The 20983-nt window shown below is 44.9% G+C and overlaps 1 protein-coding gene across 1 annotated transcript; it reads right to left on the bottom strand.

Annotated features, from left to right (window-relative positions):
* Positions 1-540: 540 nt before the first annotated feature.
* On the bottom strand, positions 541-16645 carry LOC139469193 (sodium-coupled monocarboxylate transporter 1-like). The gene is made up of 15 exons (XM_071251325.1): positions 16277-16645; positions 15622-15687; positions 15137-15188; positions 13059-13126; positions 12542-12696; positions 11304-11444; positions 10115-10247; positions 8736-8824; positions 7452-7567; positions 5671-5738; positions 5182-5268; positions 4750-4973; positions 3154-3251; positions 1746-1873; positions 541-660 (listed from the first exon to the last, which is right to left on the bottom strand). The coding sequence occupies exons 1-15, from the start codon at positions 16643-16645 to the stop codon at positions 541-543; spliced, it is 1914 nt and encodes a 637-aa protein (XP_071107426.1).
* Positions 16646-20983: the final 4338 nt, after the last annotated feature.

Genomic DNA, 20983 nt, shown 5'->3' with positions numbered 1-20983 from the left:
ACAACTAGACGTACTTAATTAATCCATTAGACACAACTAGACGTACTGAATTAATCCATAAGACACAATTAGACTTACTGAATTAATCCATCAGACACAATTAGACTTATGAATTAATCCATCAGACACAACGAGACGTACTGAATTAATTTATTAATCCCTATGACACAAATGGATTAACAAAGTTAATCTACAGAGACATTCAGCTCTCATGCAAATTGGTAGTTGTGAACTGAAAGCAGGGAGTCAAGGTAACATTTTGCTTCTTTGAACTAATCATAGAATAACTAGATTTAAATACAGGGATACGTTTTACAAGAATCGCTGAATGGTGGTATATGGTTTTGGTGACCAAACATTCACATCAACGCATGGTTAACACTATATACTGTCGAGTGTCGTGGCAGCTGTAAACTGCATTGTTCTAATGAGATTGGCCGTGGAAGCACACCATCAGGAGAGACAGGCGACGTTGTTGGGCACGACTCCACCTCGTGACGGGGAAGCACCGTGGACCACGCGGCCTTGACATGTCGCATTCTAGGAGTAGGTGTGAAGCAGGGTCAAGCCTTTGTCAGCTGCACTGGTATCTGCTTGTGTCCTGATTGCTTTGCCGAAAGACGAATCGTCTCCCGACAAAACTGATGCTACATTATAGCCCTGAAATACATATGATGGTATATATATATATGATTCGAAGCCACGATCACCGGAGCCATGTAAACATAGGGACGCGACACTGCACTGAACGACAGAATTTGAACACATTGAAGAAGGCCAAGGGGAGACCATCCTCAGCCTAATTAAAGATCAGTACAATTTACATCTGCACAGGGATAGGAGACATAGTTACATGTTTCTAGGTGCATGTTTCAAGACAGTCTGGTCCCGTGAAGTTCTGGGTTTGAACATGCTTGCCGTAAAAGGCGATTATGCTTGTCGTAAGAGGCGACTAACGGGATCGGGTGGTCAGGCTTGCTGACTCGGTTGATACATGTCATCGTATCCCAATTGCGTGGATTGATGCTCATGATGTCAATCACTGGATGGTCTGGTCCAGACGCGATTATTTACAGACCGCATTCATATAGCTGGAATATTGTTGAGTGCGGCGTTAAACAACAAAGAAAATCAAGACAGCCAAACAATAGGTTGTGGCCTCCCAACACGTTATGCTTCCGGTGTTTGGCGCTCGGCATTAAGGGGCTAAAACAAGGACTTGTCGCCTCGGAGTCAGTATACTGTGTCTGAGTGGGGTATTCATGTTAAGCTGCGGCATGGTATCTAGCACTATAAATCGGCATCAGTCCGGACTAGTACAAACAGCCATACACACACACACACACACACACACACACACACACACACACACACACACACACACACACACACACACACACACACACACACACACACACACACACACACACACACACACACACACGTGCATGCACGTTGCTATGTAAGTACAATAATTTTGGACGCGACCTCACCTATTCTTCTGGGCATCAAGCAGGTCCTGGGAACCATTTATGTTAATCGTAAAACGTTTGTGAATTTTATTTTTTTTAGCATTTTCGGGAACAGAATTCTTTTCTCTAAGACATCTATAGGATGCATGGCGTGAATGGTTAGTTGCCTCACTATATACGCCATGATCCACAGAGAGAACAGGCTATGAATTAGTCAATGTGTAGTAGATGAGTTATTTTATTTTAAAGTCCAAAGAGTGAATAGTGAATGACCTGTGTATCTAGGCCATGATCCACGCCGCATCTGAGGGGTTTGAGAAGCATCTCCGGCAGACAGGGGAACAGACGGTCAAACAGCGGACTGATGAGGCGGGGATCCAATGTGGATGGCTGACGTGGTCCTAACAATACCATCAACAGAAATCTTTAGAACCAGAATCATATGTTGTATAGGCTTTGATACCACATACCTGCTCTTACATCTCGGACCACAGTGACTCACATAGCCCTGAAGACCACTTTAACCACCCACTTGCTCTGCCACACAGGCCATCACCCATCCTACTTCCATCCTGCCAACCCATTCATTTCTGGTAATTTGTCTCACACGTACAGTATCATTCAACCTGTCTCACTAACCCACTAAAAGTCAGTTGTCTCAAGTCAACTCGTCCCACTCACTCATTTATAATCAACTTGTGACATCCATTCATCCACTACGGTAACCAACATCACCCCGTACCAGTCACTTCACTCACCAAATCACTACAGGTGATCTCACTCACTCACTCAGTCACTCACTCACTCAGATCCCCGGCCAACCACCCACACACCCACCCATCCACCCATCCATCCACCCACTCACTCACTCACTCAGATCCCCACCCACTCACTCACTCACTCAGATCCCCACCTACCCACCCACCCACCCACCCACTCACCCACCCACCCACTCACTCACTCACTCACTCACTCACTCAATGCCACCCACCCACCCACTCACTCACTCACTCACTCAATGACACTCACTCAATGACACTCACTCACTCACTCACTCACTCACTCACTCACTCACTCACTCACTCACTCACTCACTCACTCACCCAACCACTCACTCACTCACTCACTCACTCAATGCCACCCGCCCACCCACCCACCCACCCACTCACTCACTCACTCACTCACTCACTCACTCACTCACTCAATGCCACCCGCCCACCCACTCACTCACTCACTCACTCACTCACTCACTCACTCACCCAACCACTCACTCACTCACTCACTCAATGCCACCCGCCCACCCACCCACTCACTCACTCACTCACTCACTCACCCACCCACCCACCCACCCACCCACCCACCCACCCACTCACTCACTCACTCACTCACTCACCCACCCACCCACCCACCCACCCACCCACCCACCCACCCACTCACCCACCCACCCACCCACCCACTCACTCACTCACTCACTCACCCACTCACCCACCCACCCACCCACTCACTCACTCACTCACTCACTCACCCACCCACCCACCCACCCACCCACCCACTCACTCACTCACTCACTCACCCACCCACCCACTCACTCACAAACCCACCCACCCACCCACTCACTCACTCACTCACTCACTCACTCACTCACTCACTCACTCACTCACTCACCCACTCACTGTCTCACCTGTGAGGAGACTGGTGCCAAGCCCCACCAGTACCAGGACAGCCATGGCGGTGGGCGTGTAGTACATGTAGGACAGCGAGTACAAGGGGAGGAACACGCTGCAATCAGATCCAGAACCAGTCAATGCTGTTCCCATACATCCATCCCACGACAACATTGTTGACGTGGAGGCCATGTTAAAGATGGCATCGGGTAAAGAATATTCTATTGGGTGCAAGAAATACAAAGGAGAATCAAACTCTTTACAAGGGTAAATCGAAACTGTCATGGTCTCGTATTGAAAGTCGTTAAGAATCAAAATTGTTCACAGATAACTTTTAAAGTAATTTCCTTTGACTTCAGTGCACTCCATCCATCAATGCTCCAGCCTGGTAATTCCTGCCTTACAGGCGTCTTTACTTTGGTCGCCAGAAAAGACTTGAAGACGACAATTACCTTGTCGTTACAGGTACCATCTCCACAGTACAGGTGTGATTCAGTTTTGAGGGTACCAGGTCAGGGCAGTAGGATGTGAAGTGTGTACAAGCCCATTGTCCTGACGCAGTAGCACACGTGCACGAAGCTTTCCTGTCCATGATAGCTTCTCTCTACTGACGTTGTCCTGTGCCGTGCAATTGTCCGTTCACAATCTGACCTTGTTGCAGATAGAGTATAATGATAACAAACCGAAGCCATGGTTTTGTCAATTGACGCCACCCTCTTGTACGTCTTCGATGTGAGAAAAGTCTCCTCTATGTCTTCGAGGGGCGGACGGGTAGGCTTATGGTTAAAGCATTCGCTCGTCACGCCGAAGACGCTGGTGCGAATCCCGACATGGGTACAATGTTGGAAGCCCATTTCTGGTGTCCCCTGCCATAATATCGCTGGAATAATTTGCTAAAGGCGGCGTAAAACCAAACTCACTCACTCACTCTATGTCTTCGACAGTTTTGACTCTGGATAAAGGTGATGAACCGGGGTTACAATTCGCACAATGCCAGGATTATACTGCTAGCTAATAACGTTAATTCGGGTCATAAGTCACATTATGGCTCAAATACTGCCGAAATGAGTTAAAATTAAACACTCACTCATTCAGGTCAGCTTCTGATTTGATGTCAACGCTTGCGGAACCTTGCCATTAGGAATGTGTCGGTTGAGATGAACGGTACTGACCCAAAACACATCTCCACAACGACCAGACCAAGCCTCATCTTCTGAGCTACTCCAGCCTCGCTTAAATTCTACAGACCATTCCTTAACAGTAATAAATGAAGACCAGTCATCCCAAAACGCGATTCCTATCTGAGTGTGACTTGCATCTTAATCACAGCTTTTTCTCAGTTTTCTCCATTTTCGCAGTTTCTCTCACCCCTGGCAAATTCTCCTCGTGACTTCTCGACAACAGAGGCAGTCGTCTGTGACTTCTGATACGCCTTGTGTTGATGTCAGGTCTTCCAAGAGGAGATATTTGTCACGCACGTGTTAACACATTACATGTCACAAGACACATGAGGCCAGGGACGTCTCGATGTACCTTCGTGGTAGTGAGGTTTACAGACACCCCGACAAACACTAAAACCCTACAGTTACATGTATGCAAAAGGATTATCAAACCTTGAGCTTGCGTCTGTCGTCATTGCAAGTGTTGTCACGTTCGACTCCAAGACAGTTGAGGCTGTCGTCATAGGTACTGTATTATTAGTATCCATGGTTACGTTCCAGTTGCATCCATGAGTGAAGATGGGCGAGCGGACGCTACTTGCTGTCCTGTGCACAAACGCGCCAACTCCGATCCAGGCCATGAATGCTACCGATGTTATGCTGCCAACAATGGCGCCCTGGACAGAGAAATGATGAAGTTACAAGCCCAGCATGGCCACAGGGAAGGACGTATTCGAGACACAAACACTCAATCATGCACACACGCACACGCACACGCACACGCACACGCAAATGCAAAAGCAAGCAGACGCAAAAGCAAACGCACGCACACACACGCACAGGCACGCACATGCACGCACACGCACGCACGTGAAAACGACTTACCTTCGTGTTTGCCCAAGGGAAGAACATGCCGAGGACAAAGATGCCGAAGATTGGACCGTTCAGGAGGGACGTAGCTGCAGCAGCCGCCTGGTATGTACAGCCAGAATGTTATGAGCCTTTGATAATATTAAGTCAGTCTCGATATCTTTCACATAACGGTTTGGTATAGTACGTACATTTATAATGCGCCAGATTCCATTAACCTTGTCAATACTCATGACACTAAAAACCATCTTTGTCCCTGTCAAAGGATCAATGTGCAGATTATTCTCAGCTCCCTGGGGAGTATACCACCCAAGCTGCCTTGAGGCGCTAGAAGGTTAACTGTCACATTACCATTTCAACCTACCGGGCACCTGCTGGTTGAACATAGGCATAATTCAAACATATAACATATCACATTTGTCCCACAGTTTGCAGTATATTTTGTGGTATAGACTACAATACAATGTCTTGCTCATGACTGACCATCACATAGTAAAGTCCCACCTGAAGCAGCGTGCCCATCCGCGACACAACGAAGCAGAGGAGCATGATGATGGAGCCGCTCAGTGCCACTGAAAGATCATGTCAAAATGCAGCCTGATTTGTTTGTTTAAACGTCAATCATCTTACAGTAACATATTGACCTCTTCGTTAAAACGTCATTGATGTTACACTTACGGTCCGATTTGTACAATAAAACGTCAATTATGCTACATGTCAAAACAGATCCGTACGTTGAGACGTCAATTATGTTACACGTACTGTCTGATTTGTTTGTTAAAACGTCAATAATGTTATATATAAAATCATGTTACAGCTACATACTGTATTGTGAATTAAAACGCCAATCATGCTACACGTACGGTCTGAATTGGACATTAAAACGCCAATCATGCTACACGTACGGTCTGATTGGTCAACATAATGAGGAATCAGCATACAATTACACCGATGATACAGGTGTTTCATGTGACCACCTTTCCTCGTAATGATCAGGAAATATCAGCTGAGCGAAGTAGGTCAATGCTGAATGACATTTTGAAACTAAGCTTCGCGAAACATCTGAGCATGTTCTGCCCTGCTAGTGTAACCCGCGTCCACGTGAAGGCAAAGATCTTATGCCCTGCCAGTGTAACCCTCGTCCACGTGAAGGCGAAGATCATAATAGATCTGAAAAAGTTCTATGGCGATGAAACTTTAGGAAACACATTATTGCGAAGGCATCGAACATATTTACAGTTAAAATCAACGAATAATTCCCGAGTTTCATATTCTGATTTAGATTCTATTTGCATAATCGTTTGGTTGTTTGTTGTTTAATGCCGCACTTAACAATATTCAAGCCATATGACGGTTGTCTGTAAATAATCGAGTCGGGACCAGACAATCCAGTGATTGACATCATCAGCATCAATCCACGCAATTGGGATACAATGACATGCATCAACCGAGTCAGCGAGCCTAACCACCCGATCCCATTAGACGCCTCTTACGACAAGAATTGTCGCCTTTTACGGCAAGCATGAGTTGCTGAAGACCTTTTCCGGTCCGGAACTTCCCGGGTCAGTCCGTGCTTGCAACACGTTGCTCAACATGCCCTACATCTTCTGTAGTTTGATAACGAGAAACGCATTTGAATAATATCATCAGATAAGCAACTGATTTTGATACATACTTTGGTAAGTCATCCACAGAGATCATCGTCATGCATTTACCTCATGTACAAGATGTCAACGATCATCGCGATGAGAAATATTTTGCAGGTTGCCACGAAACGTGTGGCAATACACCTTCTCACCATTGCTAAATTAGTTGATACCAATGTGATTATAAAGGTATGTCGAATAGGTGGACCTATTTAAGTAAATTCATCGACTGTTACAGTCTGATGATAATGGCGTCCATAATTGTAGGATTCCTGTATTCATGTTCTTCTCTAGGTTGGATCGTAGTGACAACCAATCACGTGCAAGCTGTCCAAAACTGCCTATTGTCAACGTATGAACAAACCTCGAGCACAACATTACATTATTACAAAAACGGCTCTATTTTTATTCGTGCAAGGGAATTTCTGGGCGATTACCCGGGAATCTGGAATTAGTCCATCAATACGTGTCTTTCAGTTGCTTATGTAACCCGTCTCCCTTCACATTGAAAACACGTATAATGTGCAAACGTCACTATAAAGGATATATCGCCTTGTAAAACACCTCCTCCAACTACAGCTACTGGAATGTATATACACCCCTCACTCGGAATGTAGCCTGACAGGTAGACACACTTACCTATAACCTTTGACATGATGGTGGAGGACCTGTCAGAGATGTGGCTGCAGCACCAGGGCTTGATGAGGTCGCCAGGAACGACGGCGCTAATAGCGTTCAATCCCGAGGAGATGGAGCTACGTTAACAAGCAGAAACATGTATGTCCTATCTATATTGTACACATGTTGACTGTTCTGCCGTACGTTTTATTGATAATAATAACTCATTACTAACAACCCACAATCAGAGGCCGAATAGCGCGTTTCAATAGTTAGATATTTGAAAAATAGTTCCCGTACAGTGATAGAAAGTGAAACATAATGTTTGAACTATCTTTATGAAATTTCACATATATCGACCAAATATTAAGAGAAACTATACTTGCGGGGAAAAGTAACAGTACTAAAGTGGTGTAAATGTTATCTTATTAAAATTAAAACATAATATTTGGTAAGTTGATCAATGTTTTTTCAAAACAAATTCATGGGCAAAACCCATACCTGGTGACAGGAGACAGAGCGACAGGCCCTTAAAAAGGGATGTGAAACAACTCAATTAACAATGTCATTATCGGGTGTGACCACTATTTGAGTTGATACAGTCGAGGCAGGGGCGGCGCTTTCAAAACATCAGATATTTGGAAACAGCAGATATGTCAACAAAAGATTGGTTCAACCGAGCTAGCGTTACCAGCTCGATCTAATCATGTCGTAAACATCATCCCAGACGAGCTGAAGTTGACAGGACACACAAATGCCTGAGACTGCCACCAGTAGACAGGACACACACATACCTTAGACTGCCACCAATAGATAGGACACACACACACACATACCTGAGACTGCCACTGAGGAGGGAGGACACAAACATACCTGAGACTGCCACCAGTAGACAGGACACACACACATACCTGAGACTGCCACCAGTAGACAGGACACACACATACCTGAGACTGCCACCAGTAGACAGGACACACACATACCTGAGACTACCACCAGTAGACAGGACACACATACCCGAGACTGCCACCAGTAGACAGGACACACACATACCCGAGACTTCCACCAGTAGACAGAACACACACATACCTGAGACTGCCACCAGTAGACAGGACACACATACCCGAGACTGCCACCAGTAGACAGGACACACACAAATACCTGAGACTGCCACCAGTAGACAGGACACACATACCCGAGACTGCCACCAGTAGACAGGACACACACATACCCGAGACTTCCACCAGTAGACAGAACACACACATACCTGAGACTGCAACCAGCAGACAAGACACACACACATACCTGAGGCTGCCACTGAGGAGGGAGGACACAAACATGCCGGGTATCCCTGGGTAGACGCCGAGGATGTCCATCACGAGGAGAGGCAGCGTCTAAACGACACACACAGCCTGATATGAAGCGGGGTAGGCTATGAATACAACTAAGACCCCAACCGTGTCACCACCACATCTTGCCAGACTCCAGCTAACACCTCACCCTTTTCACACCTTGTATGGACGTCCATCTACATCCGAGCGCCTGTACACATGTCTACACCCGTCTACACCCGTATAGCACCGACCACGTCTCATTCCACTACCGATTGCACCCCAGACCCTCAGCTGAACGCCGCCCACCTCAACCCCATATCTCAACCCCCATATCTCAACCCCAAAATCTCAACCCCAATATCTCAAACCTTATATCACAACCCCAACCTCCTCCCCCTCCGCAATCCCAACGTCAACCCTCATATCTTAACCCCAACCTCAACCCCTACCTCTTCTCTCTGGTCAATCTCTGGTCACTCCACACCTCGATACCCCCTATCCCCTCCCAGCTCCCCCCCCACCAACCCCCGCCCCCAGCCCCCACCACCACCCCCCAACCCCACGCCGCTGTGCTATCGTCATGCATGAATATGTATCAGCAGTGATAACGCAGATCATACTATTTGGCCCAGTCATCAGTTTTCTGATGCAAATCGCAAGCGGTATCAGTTGCTATCTGTCTCGCCGCTGAATATTTAAGGGCAAGATAACTAGCATATGTAAATATTTTTAGCTTGCCATTTTGCAAAATGTCGCATGTATTCAGTTAAGCGTATAATAGCATACACAGACGTGGGCGTGACGTTGTGTATCTGCGTGTGGAGAACAGAACTTTATCCAGCCACGAGATGCGTTATACTACAACACAATATGGTATTACGTTTAGTTTGTTTGTTGTTTAACGCCGCAATCAGCAATATTCCGGCTATATAACGGCAATCTGTAAATAATCGAGTCTGGACCAGACAGCCTTGTGATTGACATCATGAGCATCGAATCACGCAATTTGGATACGATAACATGCATCAACCAAGTCAGCGAGTCTGAACACAAGACCCCGTTAGTCGCCTCTTAGGGGCGATCGGGTAGCCTAGTGGTTAAAGCGTTCTTTCTTCGCGTCGAATACCCGAGTTCGATTCCCGACATGGGTACAATGTGTGAAGTGCATTTCTGGTGTCCCCCGCCGTGATATTGCTGGAACATTGTTAAAAGCTGCGTAAAATCATACTCACTCACTAGTCGCCTCTTACGACTAGCATAGTCGCCTTTTACAGCAAGCATGGGTTCCGACCCGGATCTTCACGGGTTTGTCATTACGAAACGTGAATGTATGTTTTCAGTGAATCAGACCTGGTCCGTCCTGGAGATGAGGTTGTTGAACTTGACGGGGTGGCAGTCGGAGTAGAAGGCGTACATGACGATGCCGATCATGCAGCACATGCTGATGACGATGATGAGGAAGACTGTGTTGAGGACCAATGCTCTGCGCACATAAATACACAAGTTTACCACTACTGGGGGGATTTAATGGGCAACAAAGAACACTTTGAAATATATTCTACATTTACTTTGTGTAGCAGTGGTCAGTTTTAACTGGTTTCGAGGCGGGTTGTTCCTTCGTCATGAGGACATCTGGGATCATGAGGTGACTGAAGACGGGTGTAACGTTGCGCCCAAGATTCCTCCACTTTTATAGCGACGTGCATATACGTGTGTGTATTGTTGCTTATACTAGTCCGGACTGATGCCGATTATATAGTGCTAGCCAAATGAAATACCATGCCGCATTTTAACATGAATACCCTACTCAGAAACAGTATACTGACTCCGAGCCGACCAGTCCTTGTTTTAGCCCCTTGATGCCAGACAGGGTAACAAAAACTTAACGTCTTTCTTATGAGGCGGCCGTGGATAGAACCCTGAACCTACCGCTCTACGAGCGGACGCTCTACCACTAGACCACGGAGGCGGTCTCGGATAATTTGTATCAACATGGGAAAGATACCATGTTCTCTGACAACGACACCCGTGACCAGCATACTCCAGAGTTCTTCATTGAAAACACACCAGGAGTCAGCACGCAGGGCCCCATTCCACAAAGCGGTCGTCGCGCTATGGTGATCGTAATTCCCATACTTTAACATAGACTTGGACACCTCGTGTCGGCATACACTCTGCAAGGCTCAAACGTGATGCACGGTATTAGATTCCAGTACTGTGAGCGGATCGAGACACGATACACATTTCAAATTGCTGTTGGGAATGAGTGCTGTTTTACGCCGCTTTTAGCAATATTTCAGCAATATCACGGCGGGGGACACAGAAATAGGCTTCACACATTTTACCCAATGCCGGGGAATCGAACCCGGGTCTGTGGCGTGAAGAGCGAACGCTTTAACCAGTAGGCTACCCAACCACCCCTCAAAATACTGTAAATAAGGCCTTAAATATTTGGAGTAACCTCTACGGGTATCTATTTTGTACAAATGACCACTGGTGGCTCACTACATGAGGGTGTAACAGAGCTTGTGGCACTTACATCTGGGCCTTGGTGATGCTCCTACAGGATAAGGCTCGCTGCACCTGCGCCTGGTTAACTCCGTACAGCGACATCCACATGAAACCGCCGCCTACCACCAGGGACCAGAAGGAGTGTCGGGTGGTGGGGTCAGTGTCGAAACTGGGAAATGGCACGTGGAGTGAGGAATAACACTTAATGGTAAGAATATGAATGAATAGTCAAGAATAGCATGTGTAGTGAGGAGCAACGTGTGGATTTAACATCTCAGGGACGGCATGTACAAATTGAAGAACGGCGTGTATAAATTGAGGGATGGCATGTACAAATTGAGGGATGCCATGTACAAACTGAGGGATGCCATGTACAAATTGAGGAACGGCATGTACAAATTGAGGAACGGCATGTACAAATTGAGGAACGGCATGTATGAATTGAGGGATGCCATGTACAAATTGAGGGATGCCATGTACAAATTGAGGAATGGCATGTACAAATTGAGGGATGCCATGTACAAATTGAGGGATGCCATGTACAAATTGAGGGATGCCAGGTACAAATTGAGGAACGACATGTACAAATTGAGGAATGGCATGTACAAATTGAGGAATGGCATGTACAAATTGAGGAACGGCATGTACAAATTGAGGAACGGCATGTACAAATTGAGGAACGGCATGTACAAATTGAGGAACGGCATGTACAAAATGAAACAGAAACAGACACAGGGTATAAACCAGTCAGACACGGAGTATAAACCATTCAGACACGGAGTATCCACCATTCAGACGCGGAGTATCAACCATTCAGACACGGGGATTCCAATCATTCATAGACGGGGAATAAATCATTCAGATATGCGTATAAAACATTCAGACGCAGAGTATTAACCATTCAGACACGGAGTATAAACCGTTCAGACGCAGGGTAATATATCATATAGAGGGGGTATAAACCGTTCAGACACGGGTTATAAACCATTCAGACACGGGGTATAAACCATTCAGACACGGGTATAAATCCTTCAGACACAGGGTATAAATCATTCAGACACGGAGTAAAAACCATTCAGACACGAAGTATAAACCGTTCAGACACAGAGTATAAACCATTCAGACACAGGGTATAAACCATTCAAACATGGAGTAAAAACCATTCAGACAAGAAGTATAAACCATTCAGACACGGAGTGTAAACCGTTCAAACACGAAATATAAACCATTCAAAGACTGTATGAATGTATAAGGAGGCATATATACTCATGGAACACAATCCTGGAGCGTTTGTCAGCGATCATCCAGGCCTTATCAAACCCACCCACCACAGCGGAGCCCCGGATGAGGATAGCGAAGAGGCCGGCCAGGATGATGAACGCCTGGAAGGTGTCTGTCCACACTACCGCCTTCATCCCGCCCTACAATTACATATACTGCGTACATGGGACACACACCTCGTTATAACATGGTATCATGCAAGCCCACATGGAAGTCTCATGTTAATCTAACTATCTACGCGCCTAACATCTGTAAAAGTCGTGCACCCTTCACGATAAATCGTAAAGGGAAGAAAATACAAAATCCTGCTAGATGATTTCTATATCATATATCAAACGATGCGTGTATTCATGAGAACAAAACTTTGACATGACGGTTTAGCAAATTGAATGTATCTGTGTATTAGACAATGTCGGTAATGTGGTGAAAAATGTGTATGTTTTGTTTGGAAAGGATATGTCGTTGACAAATGATGCAGCAGAACGTCAGGAGGTTTTCTTACCAGGGCGGTATACATGGTAGCCACGACCCCCACAGACAGCACAGAACCCCACAGGCTGAGACCAGTAACTGGGTGGACACAGGATGATTCAGGTGACAAAACACAAGGATACAGAGTTACCGTCATATGTGTAATAACAGTGAGATGAAAACACAATGCCATTTAGAAAGTGGTCAAATGTAACAAATGTTATATACTCAGCAGCAAAAGTTCCTGTGACACCAACATTTTAGTGTATTTTTCAATCAAGTAAAGTTTGTTTTTCAATATTGTAGTACATATATGGAATCAAGTCACAAGTCACAAGTCAAGCTACAGAAAAGCATGCATTCCATGCAAAAGTTGACTTTTATGCAAGCCCAATGCATTTCACTACAAGAAAGGGTATTAAAACATGTGCTTTAACGGGATTCCATATGCATTGTTTAACATCGTGCTGACAACAACCACTCAGAAAAACAACAAATTACGTAATCATTCAACATTACGAAATGCCACGCCTGTCCGAAAATGAGCGTGTGCGAGCCATTGGTATGCGAGAAGCAGGATCGAGTCAACGTGACGTTGCAAGACCATTTCAACCTTGGCAACAGAAGAATGCAGTCAGAGACCATCCTCGGAGTGGCAGGCCACACGTTACCAATAATAGACAAGACAACTGAATTCGAACAACACACCTACGAAATCGATTCCAGCCAGCAACAGTGACTGCAAGAAGCATCCCTGGCCCTCGACGACTATCTTCACAACCGTACGTCGTCGCCTCAGACGTGCAGGGATTGTCGCCAGAAGACCCGCCAGACGTCCCATTTTGACAGGAAACCACAAGCACGTCTACAGTGGTGCAGACAGCGTCTACGCTGGACGGCCATGCAGTGGGGACAAGTTCTATTCACAAACGAGTCTCGTTTTCCCCTCAGCCACAGCGATGGACGGATTCGAGTGTACCGACGTCAAGGTGAACGTTACGTCAATCATTGTGTTATGGAAGGAGATCGGTTCGGGGGTGGCAGCGTTATGATGTGGGGTGGGATTACAGCAAGACAGAGGACCCGTTTGATAGTGGTAGAGGGAAAATCTCAATGGACAGCGCTACCCCGACGAGATCATCGGTCCTGTTGTTCTACCGTTTTTGCGTCGGCATGGCCCAGGCATTACCTTTCAACATGACAAAGCCCGGCCTCATATTGCTCGACTTGTTCAGGATCTCTTCAACAAAACAACGTGAATGTCATCCCCTGACCGGCTCGCTTCCCTGATCTCTCACCAATCGAGCACATGTGGGATGAGATGCATCGGCGCCCTCGACGTCAACCACGTGTTCCGCAGACGCTCCAGGTACTTCGAAACATGCTCCAGCAGATATGGACAGATATCCCACAGGACTTTCTGCGGCGCCTGGTACCTTCCATGAGACAAGGATGTGTTGCTTGCATCGCAACCAGAGGTGGACACACACGCTATTGATTTGTAAATTGACATGTTGGCATGTTCATGGTTTTTTTAAATGAAATTACGCATTTTCTGAAGTCGTGTGGCAAATTAAACCATTTGAACACTTACAGGAGTCTTTTATCTGTTGCAACCGAAATTGTTTCAGATTTGGTAAAAAAACATAATTATACATTAAATCTTATTCAATGTCACAGGAACTTTTGTTGTTCAATATATTTGAGGCAACACTTTCTAAGTAAAGTACGAATTCTAGTACTTTTTGGACTAGAGTCCGCACCGGGTTTCGAACCTACACTCTCACAATTAGGTACCTAATCCCAAGCACACAAAGTAAGCGATCTAACCTACTCCACAAAATCAAAGTCTAACAACTGGTAGTCTAGATCACTTACTTTGCCCCTGATAAGTGTAACTATTGGTGCGGCACCCATGGCCGAAAGCTAAGAATACACAATGCCATTTAGAGAGAGGACATTAGGTGCCTCACTCTGAGAGTGTTGGTTCGAATCCCACAAACGTTCTAGAATCTGTACTTTACTGAGAAAGTGTTGTCCCAAATATAATATGTTGTGATGATAAGGGGTAACTTGAGAAATTACAATTGCATAATCCTACCGACTTACCTGCACTAAGCGCGAGGCAGGGAGCGTACAGGACGAAGGACATATACAGCATCTGCAACAACAATGGGTCTCCAGCTGATGATTTACGCGTCTGTGGCATAACATGTTTCTCATAACAATATACGCGGCCGAGCAGAACACTTCTCTCATACCAATACGCGGCAGTAGCAGCACACTTCTCTCACACCAACATACGCGGCAGTAGCAGAACACTTCTCTCATACCAATGCGCGGCAGTAGCAGAACACTTCTCTCATACCAATGCGCGGCAGTAGCAGAACACTTCTCTCTTACCAACTTACGCGGCTGTAGCAGAACACTTCTCTCATACCAATACGCGGCAGTAGCAGCCCACTTCTCTCATAGCAACATACGCGGCTGTAGCAGAACACTTCTCTCATACCAACATACTAATACGCAACCAGAACTGTGCTTGTTAATAAACGGGTTTGTTGTGAACGCAGCTCGAGATGTGGAACACCTACTATTTGAATAACGAACAGGAGGGACACGATGAAACGAACACTCCGGCCAAAGCGCATTTCCAGGTACTGCAATTGAAAAGACAACTTACATTGGATTACTTGATAACAAAGAATGCTAAATATTGTTTCGAGATGATTGAGATTTAGAACCCAGTGGAATATTTTGGAAAGTGTGGTGATAAACAAAGGCGTTTCCACAGCGTACATGGCCCCTTTGTTCCTGACAATGGACAAAGTAATGACGGCTCTAATCTCTCTCGACATAATGCTTTCGTTCAAAAGATATGTATATCAAATGTATTTAGCTGCCATACCTTGCATTACAACTAGGTTTGTTTTACATATTTGAAATAGATGCGTGAATGTCCGGGTTAGTGTAGTCCTTCAGCGTCCCATGGTTGTCGAAAAAGGCGACGAAAGGGATCGGGGGGTCAGGCTTGCTGACTTGGTTGATGTATGTCATTGTATCCTTTTTGCGTGGGATCGATGATCATGATATCAATCTATGGATTGTCTGGTTCAGACTCGGCTATTTACATACCACCGTCAAACAACTGCAGTATTGCTTAGTGCGGCGTTAAACAACAAACAAACAAACGGAAATGGTTTTAAAGATCGCATTAGCAAGCAGTGAATTTCCTTTGTAATGTCTTGCCTCGAACACGCTGGTCGTCCCAAGTCTGTAGAAGAAGGGTATGAATACTCGGACCGCTCCCACCGTGGCGAGGACAAACCCCACACAGATCCACCAGAACATGGAATTGTAGGTATATACTTCAGCTGGCGTGCCCAAAATAGTCAACGCTGAAAGGAACGTCACCAGCAGCGACATGGCGATGGGGATGACGTGCATCTTACGTCCTCCCAGCAGGAACTCGCTAGTGGACACATTGTTACGGTCTTTGACGGCGTAAAAGAAGCCAATACCAGCGGATACCGTCAATGTTGCCGCGAGAACGACGTAGTCTGCCGTGTGGAAGGTCCTGACTTGGCCAGTAACGATGCTGTAACCGTCTCCGTCCATGGTGGCCGACTAACTGTTGATCTTGTGACTGCTTGCCGCCTCTGCTGGCCGATGATGGTGATTCACGCTTTATTACTTCTGTGGGAACAGTAGAACCGTGACTGATAACAGTGTTTAAAACAGCGGTATGTTAATCTTGAAAATATGGATACGATTGCTGTATCTCGTACGACTGAACATGGAATATCAATTGAAGTGTAGCTATCGACACTATCAAGACAATCATCATTCAAGAGTCATTGCCAGTTGAACGATTTCTGACTCACAGCATGTGGGCATGAAAATAGCTGGATGTGGGTTCCCACTGATGTGTGTTGATAACTGGTAATATGACCGACGTTTTCCCTTGCTTAACTGGCGTTAGACAAAGAAAACATCTGCCAGCAATCTTATTTACTGTATACCTAAATGATTTAGAACAATATCTTATTGATAATGAGTGTGAAAGAATTCATTTAGAATACAGCAACGGGAGAGAATCGTTAGTTTTATCAAACTTCTTTTACTTCTATAAGCTGATGATACAGTACTGCTTGGAGAAAGCAGACAACATCCACAGACGTAATTGAGAGCTATTATTATTTAGGTATCCCTTTACACCGCAATAGAAAAATGAATGCATCTGTAAAATATTTTGCTGAAATCGCCATGAAAGCTACAATGAACCTTGTAAAACGTGTCAGAAATTTACATGTACCACTAGATTTTCTTATCGAAACGTTTGATAAAATGACTATTGGTATTTTATTTTATGGTTCTGAAGTATGTGGTGTTCATTACACCGAAACAATCGAAAGTGTACATCTACATTTCTTAAAGCGAGCTGCTCGTTCAAACGGTCCACGCCAAATTTCATGGTACGAGTATATGGCGAACTCGGGGGAGAAGCGCGCTCAGTAATAAAAGGTGTTAAAACAAAGGTAAGTTATTGGTGCAAGCTGAGTCAGCCTTCACAACATGAAAATAACATCGCGTCTTTTATGCTAAAAATTATGATAAATCACAATAAAATAAAGGTTACCTCCCATTTGTGGCTTAATCATATCAAAAATATATTTCTTAATTGTGGTCTTACCTGTATGTTTGATTCCCCTGGTGATAATAACAAAGCGCACATTTTATTTCACCTTGAGAATAACCTCCACCTTCAGTGTATCCAGTCATGGAGAAGTGGTGTCATCAACGAATTCCACTATCTGTTCCATTTTCAATCACTAGAAACGAACCATTTTGATTAATAAGTATAATTACGATAGGCCAAACATCTTTAAGTTTGCTGAATTATTGAACACCAAACGCATATCTGTCATCGAGAAATTCATCGTATTCCTGAATAGTCATTTTAGGAGAAGATACATCCCTTGCGTGTGTTGTACTTAAGCAATTACTAGGTTATACTTGTCCGCAAATATAAATATTACATTGGTCAGAATTAATTTTCAAAACTGTGAAAAGATGACCTACAAGGTTACTTACTGTATAACATTTCTTTCTTAAACAATGGACATTATTTGTATCATCTGTAGCGTTCAATGCTTATCCGAAAAAATATTCTCCAGAACGTTACTGTTTGTCCAAAAAGAATTTACTCAATCATAGTGTTTATGTACTTGTCATCAAGAGTGAATACAAGGTTGTTGATGATATTGAACTGAAGGGATTCGCTCGTCCCACCTTTGTAAAGCGAATCCTGATCATTAAGTAAAGAAACAGGGATCATTTCTAATTTCCACCTCTGTAAAATGAATGTGATGAATAATACACCTATACACAGATGTCCATTGAATCTGGAGTGAGTGAGTATGGTTTTACGCTGCTTTTAGCCATAATCCAGCAATGTCACGGCAGGGGACACTAGGAATAGGCTTCACACATTTTGCCCATGTGGGGAATCGAACCTGGGTCTTCGGCGTGACGAGCGAACGCTTTAACTACTACGCTACCCCACCGTCCTCATTGAATCTAGAACACGATTAAGGGAAATTGCTTAATCCATGTTACTGAAATACGTCCATCAATTCAGCTAAAGGGACAACCCATTCCACTTGATATTCTAGGGCTGAGAGTTTTGCTTAAAGAGTGATCATGAATGAGTGAGTTAGGTTTAATGCCGGTTTGAGCAGTATTTCACTTATACCACGGCGTGTCAGCATAATGTGGGAGGAAACCTCGAAGTGATGCAGGTCTCAGATGTTTACCACTTCTATGGAACCCTTGCGACGGTTATGGTGCTGACAAACCTAGAGAGAATCAGCGCGAAATGGGACTCGATCCCTAAATCATAGGGTTCTGGCGTTGCCAAGGGACGAAACTCTGCCACCCATGTCTCCCATTCTTAGAGAATAGATACTTGTAAACTGTCGACATTCACATACACCTACAAGACACATGCACGCACCCCTACCACCGATTACAATCCCTCCAGTAAGGCTACAGAAATAAACATACTTCGTTTTTAACAATAATTCATACACGTTCAAAATGCATACCTGTCAGTGATACTACGACCGTATCGGGCTGTTGTTTCCGTGATATGAAGGTTGGTCAAGTACTGTTCCCTCTATTCTGACCCCATCCCATTGGTGATGGCATGTTATTAATTATCAGCAACAAAGCAATGTCCGCCAGTTTAACAGGAACAGTGTCGGATGAGGGCAAACAAGGAGAGAGTCAAGTAAATACAAGGGTGAACAATGAAAACTATCGTGAGCGCTGTCGGTGCTTCGCAGTGGAATTATATTAAATGCTTACATTTCATTTCACCTTTTAAAACCCACAGCAATTGTTAAATGAACATCAATTGAAGGCAGAACTCAACACGGAAATAGCAGTATCCCCGAAACGGATCAGTCCGGATTTGACAGTACAGTAATAGATAGCACAACTTCCTAGAGTACACACGACGATGCCGACTGTGATGAACATGGCCTGCGCAGTGCGAGTTTCTAACGCATGTTCACCGCCACGACTTGAGAAGGAGTCTTCCAAGGAGACACCTACTTCCTTGTGTAATACACACGATAACAAGACATAGTACGTGCACATTATTGTTCTATCAGCAAAGCGAAAAGCTCACAATAAACAATGTAACTGACATCAGATTTAGTCAGTGCTCTCGCCTCTCCCAGGCAAGTGATCTTAGTTGATCTAGCAGTCACATCAGAGACCTGCATCATTCCAGGCTCTCCTCCCACATTGAGCTGACACGCCGCGATATAACTGTAATAATGTCAAAAGCGGCGTTAAACCAAACTCACTCACTATGTAATCTCTGTGTGTGATGGCTTGTAAAACAATATGTTAATAATAAACCAACAACACGCAGTAACAGCAGCTGTTGAGAATTAACACTGCTGAGTTATGTTCAAGGGATTGCACGGACTTGTGTCTCAACACTTGGATATGTGGGCGTGTGGATATGTGGATATGTGGGCGTGTGGGCGTGTGGATATGTGGATATGTGGGCGTGTGGATATGTGGATATGCGGGCGTGTTGGCGTGTGGATATGTGGGCGTGTGGATAATATTATGGTGGCATGTGGGTATGTGGATATGTGGGCGTGTGGATATGTGGATATGTGGGCGTGTGGATATTGTGTGCGCAGTAGAGTTGTGCTTAACATAATGGTGTGATTGTTACAGGTGATAAATAGTCAACTGTCTCAGCCAATAAGAAAGTGCACAACTGTATGGATAACAGCTTCTAAAGCATCACACATTACGTGTCCAAGAGCATACGATTTGCTCTCGGATCCAGTGGTCAGACACTGTCTAGGCACGTGGGTTGTGACATGAAATGGACAGTTACTGACCCATGATGGTAATGGAGGGACATCCTCCATGCATCAGGAAACTCCCGGAGGCTGCGTTTGAGTTATTGATTTGCTGACCACAAATGGTCACGAATTGTTGGCCACAAATCGGACAGCTGCTGACCAAAGGTTGCCTCAGGCAGATTGATGAGTTGACCCTGAAACGACTATGATGATTGGACAGTTACTGACTAACAAGTTCCGACGGCTGACAGATCATCACGCATGCGTTAATGCTCGTCACAAACACATGCGAGGGCACATCAATTGTTCATCTGCATCAGACGTTATTTCTGTCTCTGGTGCGTCACAAATGCTTGTCATTAAACGTTTTGAAAGAATGATTAAGACCTAGTATGAGATATCCTTGCTAATGCAACTTTTGAGCAGGAGTCGTATTGTAAATATTTGTACACAGAACATGAACAGTAGTCCCTCAAAAGCTGTGGAATGTTGTTACCAAAGGTTGAAGCGGCTGGAATATTGCTCGACATGACACAGAAGTCATTCTTCTTGTATAGGATTT

Source organism: Haliotis cracherodii, unplaced genomic scaffold, assembly GCF_022045235.1.
Source record: "Haliotis cracherodii isolate W230 unplaced genomic scaffold, xgHalCrac1.p SCAF_2, whole genome shotgun sequence".
In the NCBI taxonomy this organism is placed as follows: Eukaryota; Metazoa; Mollusca; class Gastropoda; order Lepetellida; family Haliotidae; genus Haliotis; species Haliotis cracherodii.
Note: the sequence above shows the minus strand (reverse complement) of the source record. Positions and strands in the feature narration are given on the sequence as shown.

Bases quoted from the DNA above. Each gene is read 5' to 3' on its own strand.
- LOC139469193 (XM_071251325.1), bottom strand. From the start codon at position 16,645: ATGGACGGAGACGGTTACAGCATCGTTACTGGCCAAGTCAGGACCTTC. The intron at 15,688-16,276 runs GCAAGACATTAC...TTTCAATTGCAG, and splicing joins GGACGACCAGCGTGTTCGAG to TACCTGGAAATGCGCTTTGG. The intron at 4,974-5,181 runs GTAAGTCGTTTT...TTCTCTGTCCAG, and splicing joins TCCCTTGGGCAAACACGAAG to GGCGCCATTGTTGGCAGCAT.